Source organism: Argopecten irradians, chromosome 4 (genome assembly GCF_041381155.1).
Source record: "Argopecten irradians isolate NY chromosome 4, Ai_NY, whole genome shotgun sequence".
In the NCBI taxonomy this organism is placed as follows: Eukaryota; Metazoa; Mollusca; class Bivalvia; order Pectinida; family Pectinidae; genus Argopecten; species Argopecten irradians.
In genome coordinates this window covers 32,577,244-32,603,316 of record NC_091137.1, presented here as the reverse complement: position 1 = coordinate 32,603,316, position 26,073 = coordinate 32,577,244, and the positions used below count along the sequence as shown (strand labels likewise).

The window sequence follows — 26,073 nt, the reverse complement described above, 5'->3', positions numbered from 1 at the left end:
CCCATTTAACAATTGGAGAAACAGACACATTGAGCCTAATGTCTATCAGCATTCTAAATGTTACCCTATGTAGATGCACCTTGCATTAAGACAACCTATGTCTATAATACACCAGTAACCATTGTCGAACCCGACCTGACACTTTCCCTTGTTTATATATACCACCTAGAGTTTCCTGCCAATTTACCAACTCTGTCTTTGACGTTTAAATACTGACTGGACCTCTTATTACTCATTAGTTTTCTAATTGATGTAACGCTCCTTTCTAGTTTCCTTAGAGTTACAATCATTGATATACTTTCAATGACAAAACCTAACAAAGTTTTATCAATATCCTTATTCCTAGTTTCTGATATAGTAGAGCAAAAACTTACTTCATTATAACAGTTTTGTGTTTTAACATGTAAATGAACGTCTATTGTTACGTGACTTGCTATTTCTAACAATAAAGGTTACATAATACACTGCCTTGAAACTGAATTTCACAAATAGTTCAAGTGACATATAATCAAATACTCACATTCCACATCCTCGGTCACAGGCACCATTCTGTAATAGCGCGTCCCCGCTCCCGGGACAAGCGTCGAGGGGACGTCAGTTCCCAAATGTTGTGATCGTATAGTTTTGATTTACATTCTCCACGACACCGGTCAGCAGACGAATCCCGAGAGTAGAGACGCGCACACACGCTGAGCTGATTACAGACAGCTCAATCCCAAGTTCATAAGGATGTGGTGGGGCAATTTAATTACATGTCAACAAACACATTGTATAAGGTTAAATGGAGATTTATTATACTAAGTAAAAGATAATATACAGGTAAACAATAACAAAGTAATAATAGAGAACAGAAGAATTTACAGAGAGTACCTAACGATAACACTAGCCCCCACAAGTTCCTGCCGAGAGCCTAGCTAATGACCAACACCCCTTCCTATTCCCTCCCTCCTCCCAGCTAACTCCACAACAGCCCCACTCCCTAATCTACGTTTAACACCCTAAGTGTCCTAACGCAAGTACGTACATAGGTACGTGTGCTGTTATCAGCACTGTGTGGCAACTGTTGTCAGCGCCTGGTAGGGGAGGTGTCTCCCCCTGGGTGTTGGCCGGTTATCCGGCCATGCAAGTCGTCCATTTTAGCTGTGCAGCCCCTTTTATAACCCCCTTCCCATGGTCCTATTTGCGATGTCGCACACCCAATCTGATTGGTCTAATCTATGGCATATGCGCAGTGAGCGCGGAACCTTATCCGGCAACTCACCGATATCCTGGTAAACACCAAGTTAACCTAGACTGCTCAAGGATACAATCGGAAACGCACGTGGAATTTTTATGTACATAGCCCTACCCTACCGGTGTCATATCAAACAGATAGAAACAACGAAAGGGACTACATCAATTATAGCACACACACTGAAATAATTAACATCATATATAAGGCGAGTGACCTATATTCCCACAACAATATATCTGCGGCATGCCATCATTCTCTTCTAAAGAAGAAATAATCACAAATACACCCTTTGAGTTTATCTGAGAGAAAAAATCGTAAACTTTCAATGAATCAATATTCTTGCCAATGGCGGGATAAATTCACAGATCGATCCTGTATTTAGGGTAATGTTGGAAAATGTGTTTTGTTTTTTGCATTTTTATTGTTTTTTATATACTTACACGAGTTTGTGAAATCTTATTTATGATATCTCCCGTTATTACATTGCAACCCTTAATGTCGATCTATCTGGTTCTACAAAGAAATTTGATGAAAACAACGGCTACATCTTTCATCATTTCTGAGCATTCATTACATCCAGGAATCGGTTTTAGGTAAATGAAAATTATCATACACTATATTTCTATTTTATCTCATTTGAACTCTTGTTAAATAGGGCGATATCCGCATGCTTTCGCATGTCCATATATAAAAGAGAGCTTATCTTATCGAAAGACTCATTTTAGAACAAGGAGATAACATGATGGTTCCAGATCGTTATGCACTGTCAATAAAGTATACTCATGTAATTCATATTCTAAAACTCGAGAAGTATTTCATCATTATTAATAATATTCTATTTAAAGTTACGATAATTATTTGTTAAATATTCGATATTAAAATATACATATAAATATATATGGTCTATTTTTGTCATGATCTATTTTTATCAATGTAAATGAAGTACATTCAAATTTCGAAAACGTTTTTGTAATTGTATTGTCCTGATATTATTCAGAAGTCCTGTAAAAACTCCCAGGACGAAGTTCTTGAAACTATAATCTCACAGAGAGCTGTATTTGGCTTGCGCAGCCTACCTGGAAGTTCACATGTCAAGTTTAAATGTAGAATTAACATAATACATGATCAGTAATGATCAGTAATGCATTTAATTACCTTCCTTGTTAGCTAGGTATATCAAAACAAGGGGACGAGGCGGCCGGGGTAGACCTGATCATAGGTATGTTCTGTGTTTTATTTTGGAAAAAATTAATTAATTATGTAAAAAGGCAACAATTTAACATACACAGCTTTACGCTTATCTATAAACTTCAACGTCATGATTCGCATGTATATGTATTGGCTGATATTGAACTCTAACTACATATGTTATTTGTAAATTTCTTGTAATTAAATGATGAAGGTCATAGTTGATTTGACCGTGCTGAATTGTTTTATTTTAAGAATCTGGACTTTACTGTTTACTGTCCAATACCTTTTATCATCACACCAGCCGAAAAAATATTCTGAAATGAAAATTGGTTTTATCCTGTTCATTGTAGTTATACAAATCAAGAGGGTACTGCTCATATAAGCACATTTATAACGAACACGCTTTCAGCAGGTTAATGCTTATAACGTAGAATTTTCATTCCCCGTCTCCACCTGTGGGTCGTGAGTTCGAATCCCATGCGGGGCAGTTTCCAGGTACTAGCAGCTGGTCGGTGGTTTTTCCTCGGGGTACTCTGGAAAATGTTGCTATCCATTTTTTCTTCGGTAATCTATTGAAATATATTTTGACGAATATAGCTGTGAAAATCATTAAAAGGCACGGATAAATATAAACGATTTTTATACATTAATAATTTGCAACATCGCATGTAATTAAGCATTGATGTCACTATTTTTTAATTTTATCGGGGTATGAAAAAAAAATTGTTTGCAAACTGTGTGAATCCTCACAAAAGTTTGCAAACAAATTTTATACTCTATTGGATAAAATGAAGTATGTTTTAATGTAACATTATAGTGGTTTTTCAAGGGATTCTTTTTTACGAATCAATACGCAACGTCAATGTCTCTATTGTGACGTCACGTTAACGTCGGGGTTTCGCGCCATTCTCGGATTTTTTTTTTCATAGTGGTATGCAAAAAAAATATTGGCCAATTAGAAAGCCAGATTTGGTATGAAAGCAAAGAAAAATTAATTATAAATTGTATAAAAAATACTATTTTTAATTTAATTTATTCAAATAATGTGTCTTCTGTTGAACATTGAATATCATAACGCCTTTTATCTGTTAACACTTGTATTTAATGATAATATCAATTTAACTATAAAGTGAAAATTATAAGATTTAATATATATGTATTAGATCGTCGGCTGTAGTTTAACTCATTTGCATTCAGTTTCAAATTGCTCATATCTTGCGAGTATTTCATAAATTGTAGTGACAGCTTTGACAAGACAATGTTTCTTAGTTTAGACAATACCTGCATTTTTCTATTGTTTTGTCCTCACGATGTTCTCATGTAGGTATTTCTTTTGTGTATTTTTGTTAAGCAGAATACTAATGTAACTCATAATATTCTGAACAAAAGAACAATACTCCTTGCTAGATCTTACTCTATTGTTTCAATCTCTAGTCCGGGGACAGATTGCAGAATATAAAAGGTATATATACACAATATAGTAATGGCATGATTATAAACAAATACCCCGTATTTCATGCCAAGAACAGACAAAGACAAACATTTATGGGTATTGTAAAATGATAATCCCCCACGTGTCTATATTATGTGGACTATTGTGCACAAAGACATTACTGCCTATTGGTGACTAAAGATTACCAGAGCTGATTTGATTCTTTTGAAATATTTACCAGGTATTACTAGGGACAGAGTTAAAGACTTTGATATCAATATACATTAAAAGCGTCAAATCGTCAGATCATGTTCATTGTAATTTTATATATGTGCCATAACTTGACGAAAATTTTGAAATATATCTTTTTTCTTTAGTAATCTATTAAATAGAGGTTACACAATAAGTGGTTATTGAATATTGAATTTATTCCACATGAGTGAGTTATTTTATTAAAAGTTACACAATTCACGAGATTAAGCGAATGTCTTTTGTAACTTATAAAAAATAACTTACTAGTGTGGACAAAATTCAATATTCATCAACCACGAGTAGTGTGACCTGTTTCTACCACAATCATATTCGTTTTAGCCGATAGAAACACGGCGGGGATACGGTAACGAGTATTAACCGAAATATGCAAATAAGGTGTAATAATATTTTCATTAAAGGTCTTGTTGAGTTCAAATCTTCACAGTTGCTTCCAGAAAATAAAACTCAATGTCGGACTACACATGTAAAAGCATTCGCATGCCACGGCATCGTCTATTTTCCGCCAGATAATCATCAAGTCATTATCATCAAGATCTAAAGATCAAGTTCGTTTCATTCATGTTAAATCTACGAAACTCATCAGTGAAATTCTTTCCGTCAAGAAGTATTATTAGTACTAAAGGTCAATTTAACATGTATGAAACCTTCACGTATTTTGACACAACGACCACGATGCACACGCTTTCCAACAACAATTTTTGACGTCAAGCGGCGATCACAACATTTGATTATCGATGAGGTTGACAAATGATGACGTGACACTTAGAAATAAGTAGTTCGGTCAAAGTTCACCGTGTCAGCCAATCAGAGTGCGTACAGAGTTTATACCACGTGTGGTATAAACAAATTGTTAATCAATAGCTGCAGTGTTTATTCAATGTCCTGAGAGTTGAATAACCCCGCCTATTGTGGTGGAAATCGCTGTATATCACAACCTGTGTTCTCATTCCACTTCACTGTAGACGTCAATATAAGGATTATTGGCAGTACTGCCAAACTTTATTTTGAATTTTTATTTGACTTTGTAATATCAAAACATATGCATTTTAAGTAGAACGTGTAATAATGATAATTTTTGGTTGTGAATATCATATTAAAACAATTCCTGATTAATGAGTATGAAACTTACGGCACATAATACTTTGCTTTTTCCATTTCCGAATAACACCTTAACCGCGTTTGCAATATTATAAGACTCTCATATGTTCTACCTAAGGGTCACAAAATGTAGTACGCGGCTTGCCGACGGTTTTACATTTTGTGATCTCAAGGGTAGAATATCTCTATCCTCCATATCCAAATAAGAAATAATACTTTTCTCTCTAGCCTCGACGTTTTGTTGCATTTCTACTGGTATAATTTCCCGCCATACATGAAAATTCTGTGATATATCCAATGCAAAATCCCGTCGTTTGTATCTTAGTAAACCGAGCCTAATTTCTGAAAAAAATGTTAAAATTGTACCGCGAATAGTAATTTTGTTGACGCTGTGATGTCATGGGGCCTTATTGCAAGGGTAGCCATGCAATACTGGCTTTGGGAACATCAGTGTATTGCCATAGACCAGCCACACAGGTATGATAGAAATATTGTATTCCTGTCCAGGTGCCTGGCCTCGTACTGTCATGACTATCATGTGACCTAAGAGACCTATGAACATTTTGCTTTAAGTAGAATTTAATTCAGATGCAGATGAAGTATACAAACAATATTATTAGAAAGTCATTCATTCCTAAGAAGAAATATAATGAATCAAAAACGGCATTATTTCAGGACCATACTTCCACACAAACAAATCAAACACACTGTTGGGGTAAGGCAACAGATTTTATGAATAAGAAGCAAATACATGAAACCCAGCATATTTTCAACTGAGTGCCCACTAGCATGGAGTGCCCACAAAAAACCCAGCTGAATGGATTGCAAAAATAAAACACAGACAGATACTCCTTCATTGACTAAACATAACATAAACATATATATGCATCGAGTTCTTTTATTACTGACCATATTCTTTATGAGATGTAAACCAATTTAAATCTTACGTTGATTGTAAACAACACAAGACATCATAATTAATACCAAGACTACATAGAGGAAAGACTAAGGTTATCTCCCCTTCCAAATTAGTGTTTCATTGCTATTTCAAGTGATACATCTAGTTTATTCCAAACTAAACATACTGGCAAATCAACAAATTAGAATATTTAAAAAAAATATATATGGTTCTGGTCAGAAGGAAGCAGTGACAATACAAAACATGTTAGGTTTCTTGTTTAAATTGTATTCTGTTATAGTTGAACTACATTGTAACTATCACATTCATGGTGCATGTTATCCGCGATAGTAACATAAATTGTTGCTGACATTCATTCTTCCACCTGGATAGAGACTCACTGAATTCGATGCACAAACCCCTACAGTTTACAGGCATTAAGGCAATAATTTCTATTATTCAATATGATGACACTAGTACTAGTATTTATAATAACATATCCTACAGGATGTTTGGAGTGAATTGTCTTCTTGCGTTTTTTAAGCCTACTGTTAAACCAACCAGTTTCGGGTACAAACGTACTGCTAGTATCGTTAGCTTACAAACTTAAAATCCGGTTGTATATGAAAACTTGTTTGTTAGGGAAATTAATCTGATCCACATTATAAATGCATGTAATCGCCGGTATTCACATGAATATTGAAAGAATAATATAAGATTCTGCTTTAGGCATGCGCGGCAGTTTGAGGAGGTATCAATATATTTATTCAAAAAAACTATGAACTTACGAAAAATGTGGACATTGATAATTTGATTTTTTTTATTTAATTACATGATATTTATAAATATATATATACAATGTACGACACATTAATGGTCACTTTATGCATATATATGATAATATTAAGTATATTTTACATAAATTGATGTATAATGCTATCTATTGTCTCTATCCCAGGTCAACTATCCCAGAATGGCCGAGGACAGAACAGCAGTAAATAGAAAAGTAAGTAAATGGATAAGTATGTTTGCATTTCTTTCCAGCATCTTTTTCCTTTTTACGTATGGTTATTACATTTGTGTATTTTGTTAACGCGATTTGATTTCTGATGTAAATTATTCTAAAATATCATCAATTTTAATTTATTTGGTTCAGAAATTAAAGTATGTTATCGCTATTTCGCAAAAGTATTAAATACTTTTTTCTGAAATGATTTGATCTCTTGTTTAATTTTAGTTTCAACGCGATTTAAAAACTCTACTGAAAAAAGATGAAGGAGAATGTAAACAACTACTTTATGCATTCACTTATATCAATGAACGGGCAGTACAAAATGCATCCATCAGAGAACATATAGAAAAATATGATACGAAAGTCCTTAAACATGTGGAGCAAGGGATCACTGACCTGGAAAAAGTGGACCGTCCGATTCTTGTTATTGGTAAGCTATTTGTGAAGATACCAATAGAGTGATGCTTTTGCGCAAAATCCAAGTGCACTAGTTAAGATAAAATCAAACTTTATATAATTACATAATTTCGCAGTTGTAGTTTTTCCTTTAGTATTTTTGTCGAAGAGATCGAACGAAATCAACAAAATCGAAGCTTTTCAAAAAATCATTAACAGTACATGTCATGGTTGCGTTAAAGATGATCCACCGCTGAAAAATAGTATTTTCTCACTATCAAAAACAGCAGCAGACGATTTAGTATTTTTCTTCAGTTACAAAAGTTACTTACTTTACACCATAACCACCATTGAAAAGTTTGAGCTTCTAATTTTACTTCAAGTTAAAAATACACTGTATAAAAAATAATTAATTGCATCCCGAAAAAATTCTGCGGCACTATATCCTATATGGAACGAAGTACTGATTGCGCATGCACCAAAGGCAAAATAAATTGTTTCATATTGTTTTTGTGTTAATTAGACATATATATACACGATTAAACACCAATTATTGTTCAAATGATGAATATCATTTATGCTCTGTCGGCGGTGGAGCATCTTTAAGGATTCCTTGGTAATAATAGAACGTTTATTATATTTCACTTAAAAGGAGAATCGAGCGCCGGAAAAAGCAGCTTCCTAAATTTACTGATCGGAAGAAAAGTGCTTCCGGAGCTAAGTCGTCCTTGTACCCTCTGCATGTGTTACGTCAAGAAAGGCTCAGAACTTCAAGCACATGTCAGCTCGTTGAATGATTGTACACCACGGAAGATCATCAAAGGAAATCGCTTAACTGATCAGCAGTTTCAAACAGAATTGAGAGAACATGTGAAATATGATGAGAGCGAGGATGATCCTAACAGATGTCTTGAAGTATTTGTACCTTGTTCAATATTGGAGGTAAAAGATAAAGTAACTCATTGTACTATTCCTCATGTACAATCCTTTTTCAAATCACTTGCCTTATGTATAATCCATCTGCACCCAGATAGATATGTTAAGGTATTTTTCACTTTAAAAGTTAAAGCTAGTGTCTTTTTTAACTTTTGAAAAATGATTTACTATTGTGGAATAAATAACATATCTAACATACACTCGTTTGTGTAGCCTCTATTTACGTACATGTATTTTCCACGAGTTTGGCAACCCCAACACAGGCTTTTTGTTTTATTTTGTGTACATATAATTGTCATTATTGGATACATGCTTTGATTTTCTTATGTGTTATAACGTGTTTGTTATGCTATGGCAATGCATATATGTTGAAATTTATAGATTTGTTGTGGAATATCAGATTAAAAATTTCACCAATTGCGACGGTTGCATAAATATAATTACGATTAAAATAAAGAAAATTTGATTAAATTTCTTCAAGATACTGGCACGCGACAGATTATTGTCAAGTACTTATTATCGCCATCACATATGTATTTGTATGGTTACACATGAATTTTCGTGAATAAAGTCACCTTCTAATAGAAGACGCTACCATGCAGATGATTTCCAAAAACATATCGCTTAGAAATTCGTGTGTTATACAAATACACATGCGCGAAAAGATACATGGCGTATATTGGTCGCCGGCAGATTCAATGGATATGTTCAGTTATAGTAACCAGAGAATCAAAATGACTATCATTTCTATACTTGTGCACCTACTTCTTGTCTCAATTGTTGAAGCGATTAATTACGCACGTTAATAAAAAATGTTTACGGCTGAAATCTAGTTTTCTTGCAATCTTTCAGGACAATGTTTTCCTAGTGGATACACCTGGATTTGGTGACAATGAACGCGTTACTGAGAAACTGTTGAAGTTCCTAACAAGAGCTATAGGGGTCATCTTCGTACTCAATTCATCAACCTCACTTGGGATTTCTGAGGACAGAGTAAATGATAGATTTTACCTGATAATCTAAGAGAAATACCATACTGATATATAGTGTATCACATCAGTTCTGAGAAACGAAAGCAGCTTTAAGGGATACACTATCTTATTATGATGTGGCCTTAGGCTTCGAATAAAGTAATTAGTCTATCAAACTCTATTGGCAAATATTCGATGTCTTGCAAACTGTAGGCTGGTTGAGACATGTGGCCACTATGAAATGCTAGAAATACCAGTTTTTCTCAATATTTTTGTTAGTTTTTGGTGTATCACCTTGATGATTGCGGTATATTAAAACATTTTTAAAAACATTACTTTGATAGTAAAATCTAAATATGAAAATGTTAATATGAGTTTTTAATTTATCTCATAAAATGATAGGGTCATTTACGCTCTTTCGTTGTTGCTCTACTCCTTACCCTGATCGTATGAACTAATTAGAGTTGTCTTTAATATCTTGTCACACTGAGACTTGTGTTGCCAAATTTAATTTCATATCCAGGATAATGATAGTATACTTTGCACCGTCTAAAAAAATCTTAAAATATGTATTTCTTTTTAAAGGGCGTTCCTGTACTTCAAGAAATCTTACGGCTGCATGACTCGGGGCAAATTCCTGCGTTTGACCCAGGAAGAATTATATTCATCGCAAATAAATGGGATACGGTTACGGAATGTGAACGACAAGATCATAGACAGGAAATGATCAACAAAATTCAAATCTTCTGGAAGGACTTTCATGAAACCCAATTATTCCCTCTCAGTGTTACCGAAGTAAGTACAACGAATATAAATAGCTTGTCTGTTTTGTCAAGAGTTATGAAAATCCACATCCTTCAAATGCTTTATAAAATAATATATAGTAATTCAGGTATAGACCCTGTTTATGATTGTGATATTTCGCACGCCTATATATCACTTCTTAGATATATTTAAATATAACTAAGTTGATTAAAAGTGTATGCATCAGGCCTAACCTTAGGTATAAATGTTGAGTCATGATTGTTTTGGCACCACATGCATCAATACATCAATAAATATATAAATAAAAATTGAAGAAGTGTACATTTCACTATAATAAGTCCACCGGTTTCGGTATATATTTCTGTCACCATATAATCATTCCATTATATTTACTAGTGTATATAGCTTGTACAAAGAGAGTTTGCGAATTCGACTTTTCAAAAGCATACACATCGACTCCTTTTGACCTTATCATGCAAATGTCGGTTGTAGATTTTAAAGCCATAACTGGGCATGTTTAGATGAAAACATATAGATACAAGTCATTTGATAATTGATGATATCATTGTAAAATGTTATTGAAATACTGAAATGATAGTCCACATCTTGGCTCCTTGGTTTTACCACGTGTAAACTTTTTACCGCATTGCAGGAGTAAATATAATGATTTCTTATTTGAATTTTGGTGGAGATTAACATATTTAAAGCTCTTCTTGATTAATGAAAATGAAAATTACGACACATTTAACTTTAAGCTCCCAAATTTAACATATTTTTATTAACAGTATTCCCATTATGTACAGTTGACATTATAACATTATAGAATACATGTATGTACATTGGTATCAATAGGAACGCTTCAATATGTATCATATATGTATGATGTAATCAACAACCGCTAATTGCATGTCAAAGTAAAAAGAAATTCGATGTGTTTGCTTTTTTAAAGTCGAATGGACAAACAAGCGCTCCTTGTATATGCTATAGACACTAGTAAGCATAGTGGTATGTTTTCTGGTGACAGAAATATGTACCGAACCCTATGGACTTGCCAAACTGGAATGTGCATTTTTTTGCATATGTTGCCAAAATTTACAAGCAACATAAGAATCTACAACTCAGCAGTAATACCTAGGGTAAGGCCTGATGCATACATGCTTTTTCTTAACATAGCTATGTTCAAGTATACCTCCTGTAATAGGTAATAGGTAAGTGATATAAAGGCAAACAAAATATCACTTGTAAAACATCATCTAAAACCTTAAGAACAAACAAATAAAACAAATAACAACGAAACAACAATATATATAAATTACACATGTGATACAGTTGGTTGTTTAAATTGTTGAATTTGTACGTTTGACAGGTGTGGCGAAAGCAAAACAAGGGTCAAATTAATGAAGACTATGTCTCAGCAGAAGCGGATTACGAGAACGTTCTCACCAGGATTCACCGTACAGTTGAAAGCTGTGCTACTGCCAAGTCTAGGAAACACAAGATGTAGGTGCACATGAACAAAATGTTATAGGTATCATACATGATGGAAATCATATGTCAATACCATCTTGCCCACTTGTAAGAATGTCTTTTAAGCGTTGACTTCTTACAGTGAAGTTCGCCGTTTGAAATATCGAGGTCCTGTTTAAACTAGTGACATTTTGTAGAACTATATACATGTATCACTTCTTTGGTGTAATTGATCATAGCTAAGTTGATAAAAAGTGTATGTATCAGGCCTTACCTTAGGTATTACTGTTGACTCGAACACTTTTGTATTGTAATTTTTGGCAAAATATGCAAGTCCACAGGGTTCAGTACATATTTCTGTCACCATGCCATCATGTTTACTAGTGTTTATAGCATCTAGTAGGAGCGATGGTTTGACCGGATTCGACTTTAGGAAGGCATACACATCGAGTCCCTTTTTTGGACTCTGTAAGGAAAATTGCGGCTGTAAAAAAAAAGAAACATTTTTACCAAACCAAACATTATTCCTACTATGGTCATATGCCACGATATTGAATATGTACATTGGAATTAATTGGGACGTCCCATATATGTCATATTTGCATGTTATACAGTGTACATACTATTATTAAAAACATGATTTTCTGTTTATCGTTTATATATGCATTATAAGGTGCTTTGATCGTTCGCCTCTGTAAATAGAAGGCTTTGGGTTCTGTCCCCTGGCCTAGACACACCTTAGTCTATAAAAGTGGTAGTTTCTGCTCCCGCTCAGCGCTCAACATAATGGTAATGGGACAACTGGTATTCCCATTGTCAGTATAATGTGACCGGGTGGGGTATGTTGCTTGGTGTCTTCGGTGACATTTTTCAGTGATATCACTATAAACAAGAGGCCAATGGGCCTTATCGGCCATCTGACTCATGGCACAAAACGCCAAAGTCACAGTATAAACTAAAAGTTAACAATTAATGTAAGCAATGCAAGGAACTCCTTTGTTAAATATGAAATTTCTGAAATAGGTAAAGGTCATTGGTTGAACAAACTTGGTAGCTCTTCATCAACATATGGTTGTAACCCATTCAAGGATTAAGGAGGAGTCGTATTTTAAAGCCAAAGTTCAGCAAAGCTCCCATTTTTGACCCCCGCCGTTCTATCCCCATGGGTCTTACCTAGGTCCTTTATAAAATATCATTGCCCTTCCCCTTCTGAGCCCTGCCCCTCTGTCCCCTAGGGTCGGACCATTTTCATTGAGTTGACCCCCTGTGAACAAATGCTCTTTATGAAGACAAACTATTATATAAAGAAATAACAATAAATTTACGATAAATCTTATTTAATCCCTAAAAGCTTAAATTTCCCTCGATGATTTCATGTGTCGTAAATGTACGTCAAAAGGCGACGTCGTGTCATGTACAACATATTATGACGTTAAATATCTATGACGTCATGGTTAGTAAGACAGTTGAATGAAAATGGAGAAGACGTAGATGTCGTCATTTGTATCATTCTATTTGTATGCAAATACAGTCTCCCCGCATTATGTTCTGTTTCGATCTCCTCGCTGCAGCCCCGTATCACCCCCAACCATACAGCCTACTTATCAAAATTTGTTTTCAGACCAGAACATTCTCCATATATGTCGATCAGATATAATGAATTTGCTAAGGATCTAGTCATCTACATATTGACTAATAAGCTATTTGGAATAATTCAAAATTATTCCCTTTACATCAGGTTCAAATTTTATTGCTGCACTTAATAACTCATTGCAAATAATAAAACAAATATGGGGACAGAGGGTCACCCTGTCCCACTCCGCGTGTGACTACAAATGGATATGAGAGGTAACCATTGTTTTTGACTTACATGTATGCTGATATATTTGAACATTAAGTTTTAAAATAAATTAAAATTAAATCACTAACGCCAAACAAACGCAAACATTTTAAGGTCACCTCAGACCAAGTCTCAAATAACCTATTCTAATAACCTTTTGCCCGTCGTCGTCCGGCGTGCGTAGGATGTCCGAAAACAATTTACATTTTCGACTTCTTCTCCAAAACTGATGATGCAATTTCAAATAATTTTTGCGTAAATCTTCTAAGGCCAATTCAAATTGTGAATTATATGGTCCCCACCCCAGGGGGTTTTGGGAGGGGCCAAAAGGGTAAAATTGACTAAACTTTCAAAAATCTTCTTCTCCTTTCACAGATGTGGTAGAATAAAAAACTCTTCATAGATAGAAAGGTCTTAAAGTCCTTTACAAAAAATATGAATTATATGACCTGGGGTCTCTCGGAGGGTGAAGTTCACTATAGTTCATATAGGAAAACACATTTTTGAGCATTATTTGGTCATTTGTAATTGGAAATGAGTCAAATGTCGTGATAATTATCAGTATGAGATAGCCATTGAATTCTATTAACGAATCCTTTTCCATCACTGACCCCCAGGGGCCTTAGGGGCGGGGCCAAAAGGGGTTAAATAGGCTAAAACTTCCAAATCATTCTTCTGAAATTCTGGGAACCAAAATTCTAGTAGAATCAAATACTTTTCACAGATGGAAAGGTCTCAAGGTCCTTTACAAAAATTGTGAATTATGTGACCCTGGGGTCCCACGTTTCCCCCTGGAGAGGGGGTCAAGTTTACTATTGTTTCTATAGGGAAAACACATTTATGAGCATTTTTTGCCCAATTTTAATAGGAAATGAGTCAAATTTGGTTAGAATTATTAGTCTAAAATAGCATTTCCATATTTCCATCATATCCATATTGCTCCCGGTTGACCCCCTGGGAGCAGAGGGGCGGGGCAAAAAGGGGTCAAGTAGGCTAAAACTTCAAAAATTCTGGAAATGGTATAATCAAATACCCTTTATGGATGGAAAGGTATTAAGGTATTTTGTCAAAATGATTAATTATATGACCCTGGGGTCTCAAGTATATACGAACATTATTTGTTCAACTTTCATAGAAAATGAGTCAAACTTAAGTAGAATTTTTAGCCTCAGATATAGCATTTTAACATCCATATCGGTCCTTGCTGACCCCTTGGGGGGCCAGACGGATGGGTCAAAATGACTAAAATTTCAAAAAATCTTCTTCTGAGTTCACAGGTTTGTTGGAAGCAAATACTCTTCATAAATTAAAAAGTCAAATTTATAAAATCACTGACCGAGTTCAAGGGCCAGTATATATATATAGTGTCTTTGTTTCAATCTATATTCGAACTCAGGTGACCGTTAAGGCCGAGTGGCCTCTTGTTCTATAAAGTACCACTCAATGCAATCGAAATCCTTTTCGAAATCTAACATTAGTAAAATTCCCGATTCGTTATTTTTCTCTGTTTTTCGATAATGTCATTATATGTATTTATCCGAATCATTCTCCTATATAACGACCTTTGGCAAAATCCGCCTTGGACTTAAGATATTGACCAGATTTTGTTTTATTCTATTAGCTCTAGATCTACTAGTTGAGGCAATTTTATAGTACTATTTGATAATGTAATTGGTCTCCAATTTAAAAAAATAATTGTATGTCCCCTGTTTTGGAATGCATTTGATTAATCCATGACTTTGATTAACTTACATTTGTTGATCTTTAACTGACTAATCATATATTTTAAGATAAAAACTTTTAGATCTGACCAAAACAATTATAAAATTCTACGATAAACCCTATAATCTACTCCGAGAAATATTCCATAAATCATATTTTTCAAAACTTTCAAAAGACTTGCAGTATTGAATGAACCATTCATTGGATCACTTTGCTGATCTGTAAATTTAGTTATAAACAGATTGTTAACCAAACCAAATAATCATACTAACTGTGGAAACCTGATTAAGATCGTTCTTAAGCTGAAATTTTATCGTATCGTGCCATATTGGGAGCCGTGGTGACCCAGTGGTTAGGATGTCCCGACATATTTTCACAAGCCCTCCATCTCTGGGTCGTAAGATCGAATCCCAAGTGGGGCAGTTGCCAAATACTGACCCCGATCGGTGGTTTTCTCTGTGTACTCCGGTTTCCCTCAACCATTAAACCTGGCACGTGCTTACATGACCTTGCCTGTTATTAGGACTTATAACTAAAAATTAATGTGTCATACTATGTATGTTAAAAGTAATTTATTATCAATGTTCCTATGTTATACATAAATGTTTTATTTTAGGTTTCTGAAGGAAGTGATTAAACATATGAAGCGCTTTGTCGATCCCATTGATCAGGACCTAAATGAAAATGTCAGAAAACTTGGGAGATTTACGACATTAGTCGCAGAAATGGAATGCAAACTTGATCAGGTATTGTACTGTTAATACACATGTTCTACCTCGACGTTTAATTGCAATTTTACTACTATGATTTTCCGCCATTTTGAAATAAATTCGAAAAAAAACGCGATGCAAATCAATTCCTAATACATGAAAATTGCGTGATACTTTCAACACAAAACCTTTTGTTTGTATTTTTTATAGTAAACACAGCCTAGTTTCAGAAGAAAATGTTAAAATTGTAATTTTGTTGACGCTGTGACATCACGTGGCTTTATTGCATTGGTAGGCATGCAATACAGCTTCAGGCGACATGAGTGTATTGCCCGAGACCCGCCAGTATTATACGTGTAGGTATGAGAGAAATAAATCATATGAACCGTGCTGGAAACATTTGTGGACTTCCTTCCTACTGATATTGTTATTTGTGCTGTAATCATCAACATCATAGCGACTTTCTTAAACTTAAGCTCATCTGGCATCAGTTGAATATGGAGTTTGTTTAAGTAATCGTACAAGCCAATACTGCTACCAGAGGTGCTCAGCCTTTTACGATAATTTCCGCTTACCATCTTCTGCAGTGTCCCTACAAATACGTGTGACACTTATAGAATGTGAGTCTGGAAATTACCACAGGAATATGAGAATTATAAATTGTTATCTAGACCCATTGGATGTTTAAAATGGTCTGTTGACACTTTGGTTGGTCCATTTATGCAATAAACTATCTTCCTAGCGCATTATGAGATGATTGTCTGCAAAGCTCTGGCATCTATATATAGACCATGGATGCCATAGGTAGATAGTTTTATGCTTATATTTACATTATCAACTCATTGTGGGGTCTTTGCATTAAATGTTTGTTAAGCTAGACCAAGAAAACCGTTATCAACGACACGACGATTTAATCCACGAGATAGAACAGCCATTTTGACGTGATCACGTCAACATCAGTGACGTCATAATGGCACGTTTTGGGTGTCAGTTATACCCTCATATACTTCACTTTGCCTTGGTTAGTTTATATAATAGAAGTACAAGTAAATGTTAATGTATTGATATAAACTTTAATTAATTATCATGTTCATATGGAAATTAAATGCTGATACTTGTATAACATTGTACCACTGAGTTCATTCAATCTTCAACTTACATCTGGATGCCCGAAAGTCTATAAATAGTACATGTCTAACTAAGATTCACTCTGTTCTTGTTTCCTCATATCTTGAACCCTTTATACTTCAACTCTCTACCTTAAAGACGTGATTTAACTTTCATACTGAATTAAGTGATCACTGACATATCCAGGATACCGGTTGAGGATCCATATACCTGCTATTACTCACATTAATCATAATATGCATTCCGTTGTAGGGGAAAGAATTTATAGACGACCAAGCTAGCATAGTACAAAGAAAACTGGCAAAAGAAATTTTCGAATATTTGAACAAAGAGGAAAGCATTGATGAAATTTTCAAATGGAAACAATTTCCAGAAGCTTCTGATTATAACGAGTTACAAAAGGAAGCTACAAGTGCCATACAAAAATTCATCGATGAAGCCATTTCTCAGCATATTTTAAATGTTACGGAACTAGTGGACGAACTTGATTTGAAAATAGACGATGTCAACGCTGAGCTCAGTAGAATCAGAAAGCAAATCACGTGCTTTCTTAAAGATAATGACATCGAAACCGTTACCATTAAATCATCTGCGACCAATTCGGACATAATGACAGAGGAGGACGGCGGCATGGATATAAGCGGTGTGACCGTAGCTGCCTTAGCGATAGCAGTGCCTCTCTTGGTACCTGTAGGGTTGGTTGGGTTAATCCCAATGATACCCGTTGCAGCAGCAATGCATTTGTCACCAGGCAGTAAAATGAGCAGTTACAAAAAAAATAAAAAACAACAACTTGATATATGGTCAAAACAATATATCCAGACAGCGTGCACAGAGTCAAAACTACATTCCGTAGTATTCTCTTACCTGGATGACCATATTCATACTAAGTTTACAGGTAGCTGCTCTGACAAGTTGGTCCGAGAATACAAACAGAAATTAGATGATCTCAAAGAGAAATATCAGACAAACACATTACCCGATGGTTTTCTCGAGGTTAGAGATGTCTGTAGGCATATGGAAGAAATCCTGAGACAGATAGAGCTGTCTTAAACAAGAACAAAAATACTACTCCAACACGTTTGATTTGCAATGTACCATATTTCGTTTATTTTTTACCATCTAATCATTTTTTTATTCCTCTCTTGGTCTCCAGTTGTACAAATATTGCTTTTTGTAGTGATCTGAAAAAAAAGATGACTGAATGGATAAGAATAGATTTTAACAATAGAAGTTTGTCAACGGTATTTTTCTTTTGTCGTTAGGTTCCCCATGAGTGAGTATGGGAGCAATAAGAAACAAACATGGCCAGCAGGCAATAATTTTCGACTTTGTACATAATTCATTTTTGTAAAACAGAAATTCATACAATCATGCATCATTTTTATTTAAAACAATGGTGATTGTAATAATGTAGAAGGTCCCTTGTAATCGGACAGAATAGTGAAAAGGGAACGAAAAATAGAAAATATTTATCTTTCATTTGACTGATAACTTTTATGGATCTAATAATGCTGGATATGAAAATTCATTTATGATCTTTTGTTTTCTAGAGAAGAGAAAATCCTATATAACTTATTGAAGAATGCTTAACAGCCATGATTTTTATTTCTCTAGTTTTAATTTATCTTATCGTATGCAACTTAAGGAATTTTAGAGACCGATTGATATACATCTAATAACAAAAATGAATAAAATGACATGCTATTTTTTTCACTTACACAATCATTGATACAATTTTCATAAAGCATGTTAGACAATTACCTCTAAATTAGATTTCTGTTAATACTGTACCTTATAAGATGATACTAAGCCTCGTTTTTCAATTTTGCAAAATATACATCCCTTATTTCGTTTATGACATTTTTTTATATAAGTACATATTAATATTCCGTGATATATATTTTAATAGAACATTTCCTAATTCTTCATCATATAAACAACTCTCTAAGATATATTTCATTTTTTGATTGAGATCACATTTGATTTGGTTTCATGCTTAAAGAAAGAACTTGAAATTTAAATTTTGCATAAATATTCTTAGTCTGATATTACCTGCCTGTGCAATGGAGAGTTGAAAAAAGGCCATAAAACTTATTGTTTGAATTACTTTAATCGCAGACATTTTCGTGGTATTTAAAGGGGGGTTATTCCGACTTTATTCTTAATAGGTTTTTCTTGTTGTTTAAGTTTAATTATTTTGTATTGATATTCCTAGTAATGATATTAGTTTTCAATGACAGATTTAAGTCATATGTATTTATTGACAGCTAACATACATACATTCTAGGAGATATTGAGCCAGAAAGCCCTGTGTATATGCACGCTAAACTTACCCATCCCCTTGGAATATGCATCAGAGTTTGTCAACAACTGGGAATTTTTCATCTTTTATTGGTTATCAAAAATTCTGAAGGGGAGATTGAATGTTATTTGTAAAACAATTGCAGTTATACAAAATTTATAGTTCAAGTATGTATATAATTAGATCATTCAGTTAAATAAATATTAGACAAAAATATGTTTTATCATTATAATATAATCATTACTCAATATTCAATATTCAGTATCCATCCAGCCCGGACAGTTTGACTTCCGTTAATATTATAAATATTTATATGTACAGTAGTTTGATTGCGAAATGGTATATACTAGCAAGTAATCACGATATTGATACTTGTGACTATGAACAAGCTACAAGGATTATTTTAAATGATACCTATGCACATATATCATTATCACCATCTAATATTGTTTATTGATTATCTTTAAGTAATTGCCCTGTTGGTAATTCAATAATTTCATTATCTTTCATCCAACAATTGACTCATAAGATTTATTCAATCAATTGACTCATAAGATTTATTCAATCATTCATTTGTTCATTCGATTAAAATAAGAAGTCTGTAAATAACACATGTTTTCATGTCAGCGATAAACAAGTTTAAGCTAACACTCGATAGTTGCTTGTTTATCAATTGTGTATCTCTATATTGTATACCATTCCTTAAATTTAGTATCTCTAGATGTAAAAAATATAATCATAAGTCCTGTATATAATACTGATATGAATATCTCGAAACACAATCAATGGGATCTTAAAACCAGTTTTCTTTTGCATGATCATAACCAATTCTAAAATTTACCTTTAACGAACTCACCATTGTCTATTAAGTACCTAGCCTTACTGATTTTTTTAAAAGATGATATCCAGACAAACAAATATGATTTGGTGTAAAAACGCGAGGAATTATAGTACATCGTGAAAAGTATTGTTTTGTTTTCGAAAATGTAGTGCACTTCTTTTTTTTCACTAGAAACTTGTCAAAGTACTACGATACATTTAATCATGTAAATAATATAGGTATAGTTCATGATTTAGAGTAGATTGATTAATTACCAGTTTACCACGCTAAATGTTTCTGTACTGTAATAATACTCTCAAATTAAAGAGTTTTCGAAGAAACATCTTCTTAAAATATATACTTAACGTTATCATAATTGTTATTTACTTTAGTTAATAATCTTTAATATTAGTTTGATGTAAGATTATGAGTTGTGTATCTTTTTTTCTTGTGACTTGGAATTGTGGAATTTAATATGGTCTTAATAAACAATTTATACTCGAAATCAATTGTTTTTGTGCCTTTTGTAATTGATGATGATAACACGAGAAAGGAATATCTGGATTGATTGATTGATTGGCTAATTTAATTTGTTGATAAGGCTTAACGTCTTTCGTTAAGGATATTTTGAAGATGATCTCCACTGTATTGAATATGTTATGTAAAGTGTTTGCAAGACTGAAGAGTTTTCGTTATGTGTTTTTTTATAGAGACCAATCAAGTACATAATTTTACATAGGCCGCAGTGTTAAAGTTGGCTAAGTTTTGTAATGTATCATTAACACAGTTGAATATTAGTTAGCTACTTTGTTCTATAATTAAATTCTAGGTTCCCATATAGCACTATGTAAAAAAACCCAGATTCATATCATTGTTATCTAGGGATAATTACCTGTCAAGAAACATGTTTTACTTTTGAAATTCATATTTATCCAGTTTATAAACGGCCGGGTCAAAAATTTATAATGAGCTCAATCTTGTATATATGTACATAGGGGCCATTTCGAAGGTCTTTTTTCATTTATTTGGTTATTCCCTGCAATGAGATAAGTGTCGCCAGTTTTATAGTGCTATCACACTGAAATGTACTACCAAAGATGCATTGTTCCTGGTCACTGATTTACAGATAGAAATAGTCGCCTCATTCTTTTGATGCCTAACATTTAGCAGGAACGGATAACTATCACGATTGTTAAAGCCAAACGAGTGTGTCTAGAGCATGGGTCACGAACCCAATGTCTACATTATTGAAGCAAATGTCCGACTATGACACTACGTGGGGTTGCGTCAAGGGAGACAAAGATGACGAAAGCCAGATAGCCAGATAATATACCCCGAAAGGCTCTTTTACGATCATGCAATGGTGACAACAGGTACATGTAAAATTAATACACAAATACCTTTCTGCAGAACAGACTAAGAAATAATATTACCGAATTAAAAGGATTAAAAAATTATTAAACGTGAACTGAAAGAATTGCAGACGGTCTAGTTCGACAAATACATATTTGTGTCTGAGCTTTTTTTGTTTTGGATAGAAAGCGAGGTGAAAAGAGAACATGAATTACGTCCAATCACCCAAAACGTTATTACTTCGGTTATCTCAACACAGAAAACATCAAACCGGTACTCACTGGGTAATTTTAAAGAAACTTTGATCATCAATAGCTATGTCTACATTTATGTCCATAGTAGGGGTCAAGGCATGGGCTGTACACTTTAGCCGATGACCCTTCCCCCACTAAAGGTTATCGTGATACACAGATTAACGAGGTTACATGTAGCATACAGTGAGTATCCGCTTCAGTAATTTCATTAATGACTACTGAACTGTGTATAAGGAAATACAGAGAGGTTAATTAGAGTGATTTATATACTAATGCAGTATACGTAATGGTGTTTGTTTTCAATCTGGTTAAACGGTATTTTTATTATACACTATGTTAAGCTACAATTTGTTTATTCATTGAAAGATCTTACGGTGTCTTGCAAACGAAATCGTAAAGCAATCTTTAGTTCTCAGATTTAAGCTCGAGTGGTAATTTTTCATGTTTCTTAGCATTTTATGTATAAACAACATTGGTTTAACACACATTCCGATAGATATCGTTGAAGATAATCACATCTACTCTGTCAAGTAATTCAGAGGTGGAAATTGAACTCTAGACTAATCTATTTGATTCAAGTTATTAATGTTCCTCCGCTTTATAAACTTGTGTCCCACAAATCGAGGACTTGTAACGGGATGCTTAATTTTCATATTTCAGTCAGCGAGATGAAGATAGAGGTGAGATAAAGGGCTTGAAACAAAAAACCATCTCGACAACAATGGTATAAAACAACGAAAAGAAAACAAGCAAAAACAACAAAACCTAAAAAATCAACAACAATACTTAACTTCACCCGTAATAAAATTGGAGGTATAGACACAAGTTATAATCAATCTTTACATTCTGAAAAGTCACATACCAGTCGACATAAATCTATAATTCTAATTGCCAAGTTGTCAGACAAATAAAAACAGATTTTGTGCATTTACATATAGTATGTATACCCAGATACTACATTTTTTTTATAATCAGTGCTTAATATTAGAACGTACATGATTGGTATCTAAAGTTACGAGAGCATCGTACGATTAGCAAGCCAAGCTTTGCAAAGGGTTCAATACTCGGTCAACAGCTTACTTCTGTCTCCGTACCCCTAAGACAGGCGACATACACATTGATTGGCATCCTCCATACTAAAAGAGCCGTATAACGGTAAACTGTGGTTGACTGTGTGGCTTTGATGTTAGGCGTCGCCCTCTCTGTAGTCTTTAAAGGAAATCTTTGCTGGCCTGTGATTGGTCAAATGTTTTCCGCTGAGCTGCCTTCAATTTCACTATGAGATAGCCCAGGGGTGTAGAGATCGTAAGTAATCGGAATCCCTGGAGTATCGAGGATGATTGATTGGGGACATGGATAAAAACCAGAGACTTACGGTTGAAAAAGTTAAACAAATAAGAAAATACGTTAGCCTGTGTATGATTCGGATAAACCACCTGTTAGCAAACATTACTTGACCTTGAATCATAGAGCGTTATAGAAAATTAATATTTACCTTTGCGTACTGAGATAGCAATATATTATGTACATGTTAGCATATTGCTGAATCTATGGCATTTTAACGTCGGAATTGAAAATAGTTAAGATTGACGTACCTTGGTGTTTTAAAACTAATTATTACTTTGTATAGAGTCTTACTTACTTTGCCTTGTCCGAATGTAAAGGAAAACAAAATATTGAAAACACAGCTTAATCTAGATTTTTCAGCAAGCAATAACGGTTTGCAGGGATATCATATGAAAGTTTAAGAACATTGAACAAATCCATAAACTGCAAATGAGAAAAATCACCCTCGAAGTCGCCGGCGTTACCATGATCCTGAAATGGAGGGTTAGATTGTTGAAGGCAGAAGAACACAAGGACGTCTCATAGTACGTCTAGAGCATCTCTCATTAGAAATACAATAAAAAACAACTCCATAACGTTTACTTAGAGATCAAATATCAGAATATGTATAATGTAAACAAAATAAGCATTCCATCATGTGGAATTTAAATTTACATGTGCATACCGTTCTTGATGTTCGTTTATTCTAGAATTCATGGGAGAAGTATATACGACTTCAATGTTGTTACTTACAATTATCATTTTTCTCGTTTTAGGAGTTCATACTTATACTCTGATGATGTGCAAATATACAATCAATTACTAAGTTCATAATGTGCAAATAATATAAATCAATTACTAAGTTGATAATGTGCAAATATACAATCAATTACTAAGTTGATAATGTGCAAATATACAATCAATTACTGAGTTGATAATGTGCAAATAATATACTAATCAATTACTGAGTTGATAATGTGTGCAAATAATATACAATCAATTACTAAGTTGATAATGTGCAAATAATATACAATCAATTACTAAGTTGATAATGTGCAAATAATATACAATCAATTACTAAGTTGATAATGTGCAAATATACAATCAATTACTAAGTTGATAATGTGCAAATATACAATCAATTACTAAGTTGATAATGTGCAAATATACAATCAATTACTAAGTTGATAATGTGCAAATATACAATCATTTACTTAGTTGATAATGTGCAAATATACAATCATTTACTTAGTTGATAATGTGCAAATATACAATCATTTACTATAGTTGATAATGTGCAAATATACAATCAATTACTAAGTTGATAATGTGCAAATATACAATAAATTACTAAGTTGATAATGTGCAAATAATATACAATCAATTACTGAGTTGGTAATGTGCAAATATAACAATCAATTACTAAGTTGATAATGTGCAAATATACAATCAATTACTAAGTTGATAATGTGCAAATATACAATCAATTACTAAGTTGATAATGTGCAAATATACAATCAATTACTAAGTTGATAATGTGCAAATAATATACAATCAATTACTAAGTTGATAATGTGCAAATAATATACAATAAATTACTAATATGATAATATGCAAATAATATACAATCAATTACTAAGTTGATAATGTGCAAATAATATACAATCAATTACTAAGTTGATAATGTGCAAATAATATACAATCAATTACTAAGTTGATACTGTGCAAATATGCAATCAATTACTAAGTTGATAATGTGCAAATATGCAATCAATTACTAATATGATAATGTGCAAATATACAATCATTTACTTAGTTGATAATGTGCAAATATACAATCATTTACTTAGTTGATAATGTGCAAATATACAATCATTTACTAAGTTGACAATGTGCAAATATACAATCAATTACTAAGTTGATAATGTGCAAATATACAATCAATTACTAAGTTGACAATGTGCAAATATACAATCAATTACTAAGTTGACAATGTGCAAATATACAATCAATTACTAAGTTGATAATTTGCAAATAATATACAATCAATTACTAATCAACTACGATGAAGATGATCTAACCATTGACTTCTCTGGTTCGTTAATATTTCTTAATTAAAGAAGTCATTTTACTTAAAATTTTCCATATGAAATGAGTTTGGATTAATGGTAAGGAACCTTCCGTAGGTTGCTTCAGCAATATTTTAGATTGAAATAAAGGACTGAAAGTTAAGTTTGAGATATGGCCACTAAGAAGTAATAGTTTTAGGGTAAGTTGTTATATCCATTATATTAGATAGTTAAAAATTCACTTACCACCATTTATGATGTCAGATATAAAGTTCTGTACCGAGGAAAATTGATAACTTAAATAGGACTGTTGTTCTAAATGCTGCAGATATAGTGAAAAAATAATCAATGTCTCTAAATATAAGCTGAAATGTTGGCTTGGGACAAAAAGGAAAACGTCGTCAAAGTCATTCCAGATATTCTATTTATTCGTTCTTTCAATCCGTCGTATTTCCGTAGATTGTATTCTATTTATTTTCGTAAACAAGTAAACAAGATCAACATTACAATTATAATGTAGGATTTGAATGTTACATCCAAATTTTCATATATATGGTAATATTCGGTATAACCAAAAAACACTTAAAATCACAATAAATTCGAGTTTCGTGAGTTCTGATATATGAATATAGTATAACTACTCCCACCAAGTTTTGGACATTACGTACATCGAATGTCCCAAGGCAATGTCTATTATTCTCTTCCGTCACTGTGATGTTTAAACCGTGGCTGTGCCAGTCTGGTGCCACGGCACTGGAGGCTAAATCCACTAATACGGCCAATCGAGCGAATATTTAGATTGAAGATAAATAAAAATAGATTTAAATCCACTGAAGATGACCGACACAAAATCTGTGGTCGTAACACGGACGA

At 33.4% G+C, this 26,073-nt stretch overlaps 1 protein-coding gene across 2 annotated transcripts; it reads left to right on the top strand.

Annotated features, from left to right (window-relative positions):
- Positions 1–2,360: 2,360 nt before the first annotated feature.
- LOC138321338 (bacterial dynamin-like protein) lies at positions 2,361–20,675 on the top strand. Of its 2 annotated transcripts, XR_011208317.1 has the most exons (10): positions 2,361–2,453; positions 7,085–7,132; positions 7,364–7,568; positions 8,187–8,476; positions 9,323–9,463; positions 10,027–10,236; positions 11,573–11,706; positions 15,852–15,981; positions 16,156–16,301; positions 17,326–17,466. XR_011208317.1 is itself a non-coding variant. In XM_069264965.1 (9 exons), exons 2-9 carry the CDS (start codon positions 7,100–7,102, stop codon positions 18,124–18,126), a joined length of 1,944 nt encoding a protein of 647 aa, XP_069121066.1. In that variant the 5' UTR covers positions 2,361–2,453; positions 7,085–7,099; the 3' UTR covers positions 18,127–20,675. The 2 variants fall into 2 exon arrangements, 1 of the variants encoding a protein (XP_069121066.1); XM_069264965.1 differs by lacking the exon at positions 16,156–16,301 and having other exon boundaries at positions 17,326–20,675.
- Positions 20,676–26,073: the final 5,398 nt, after the last annotated feature.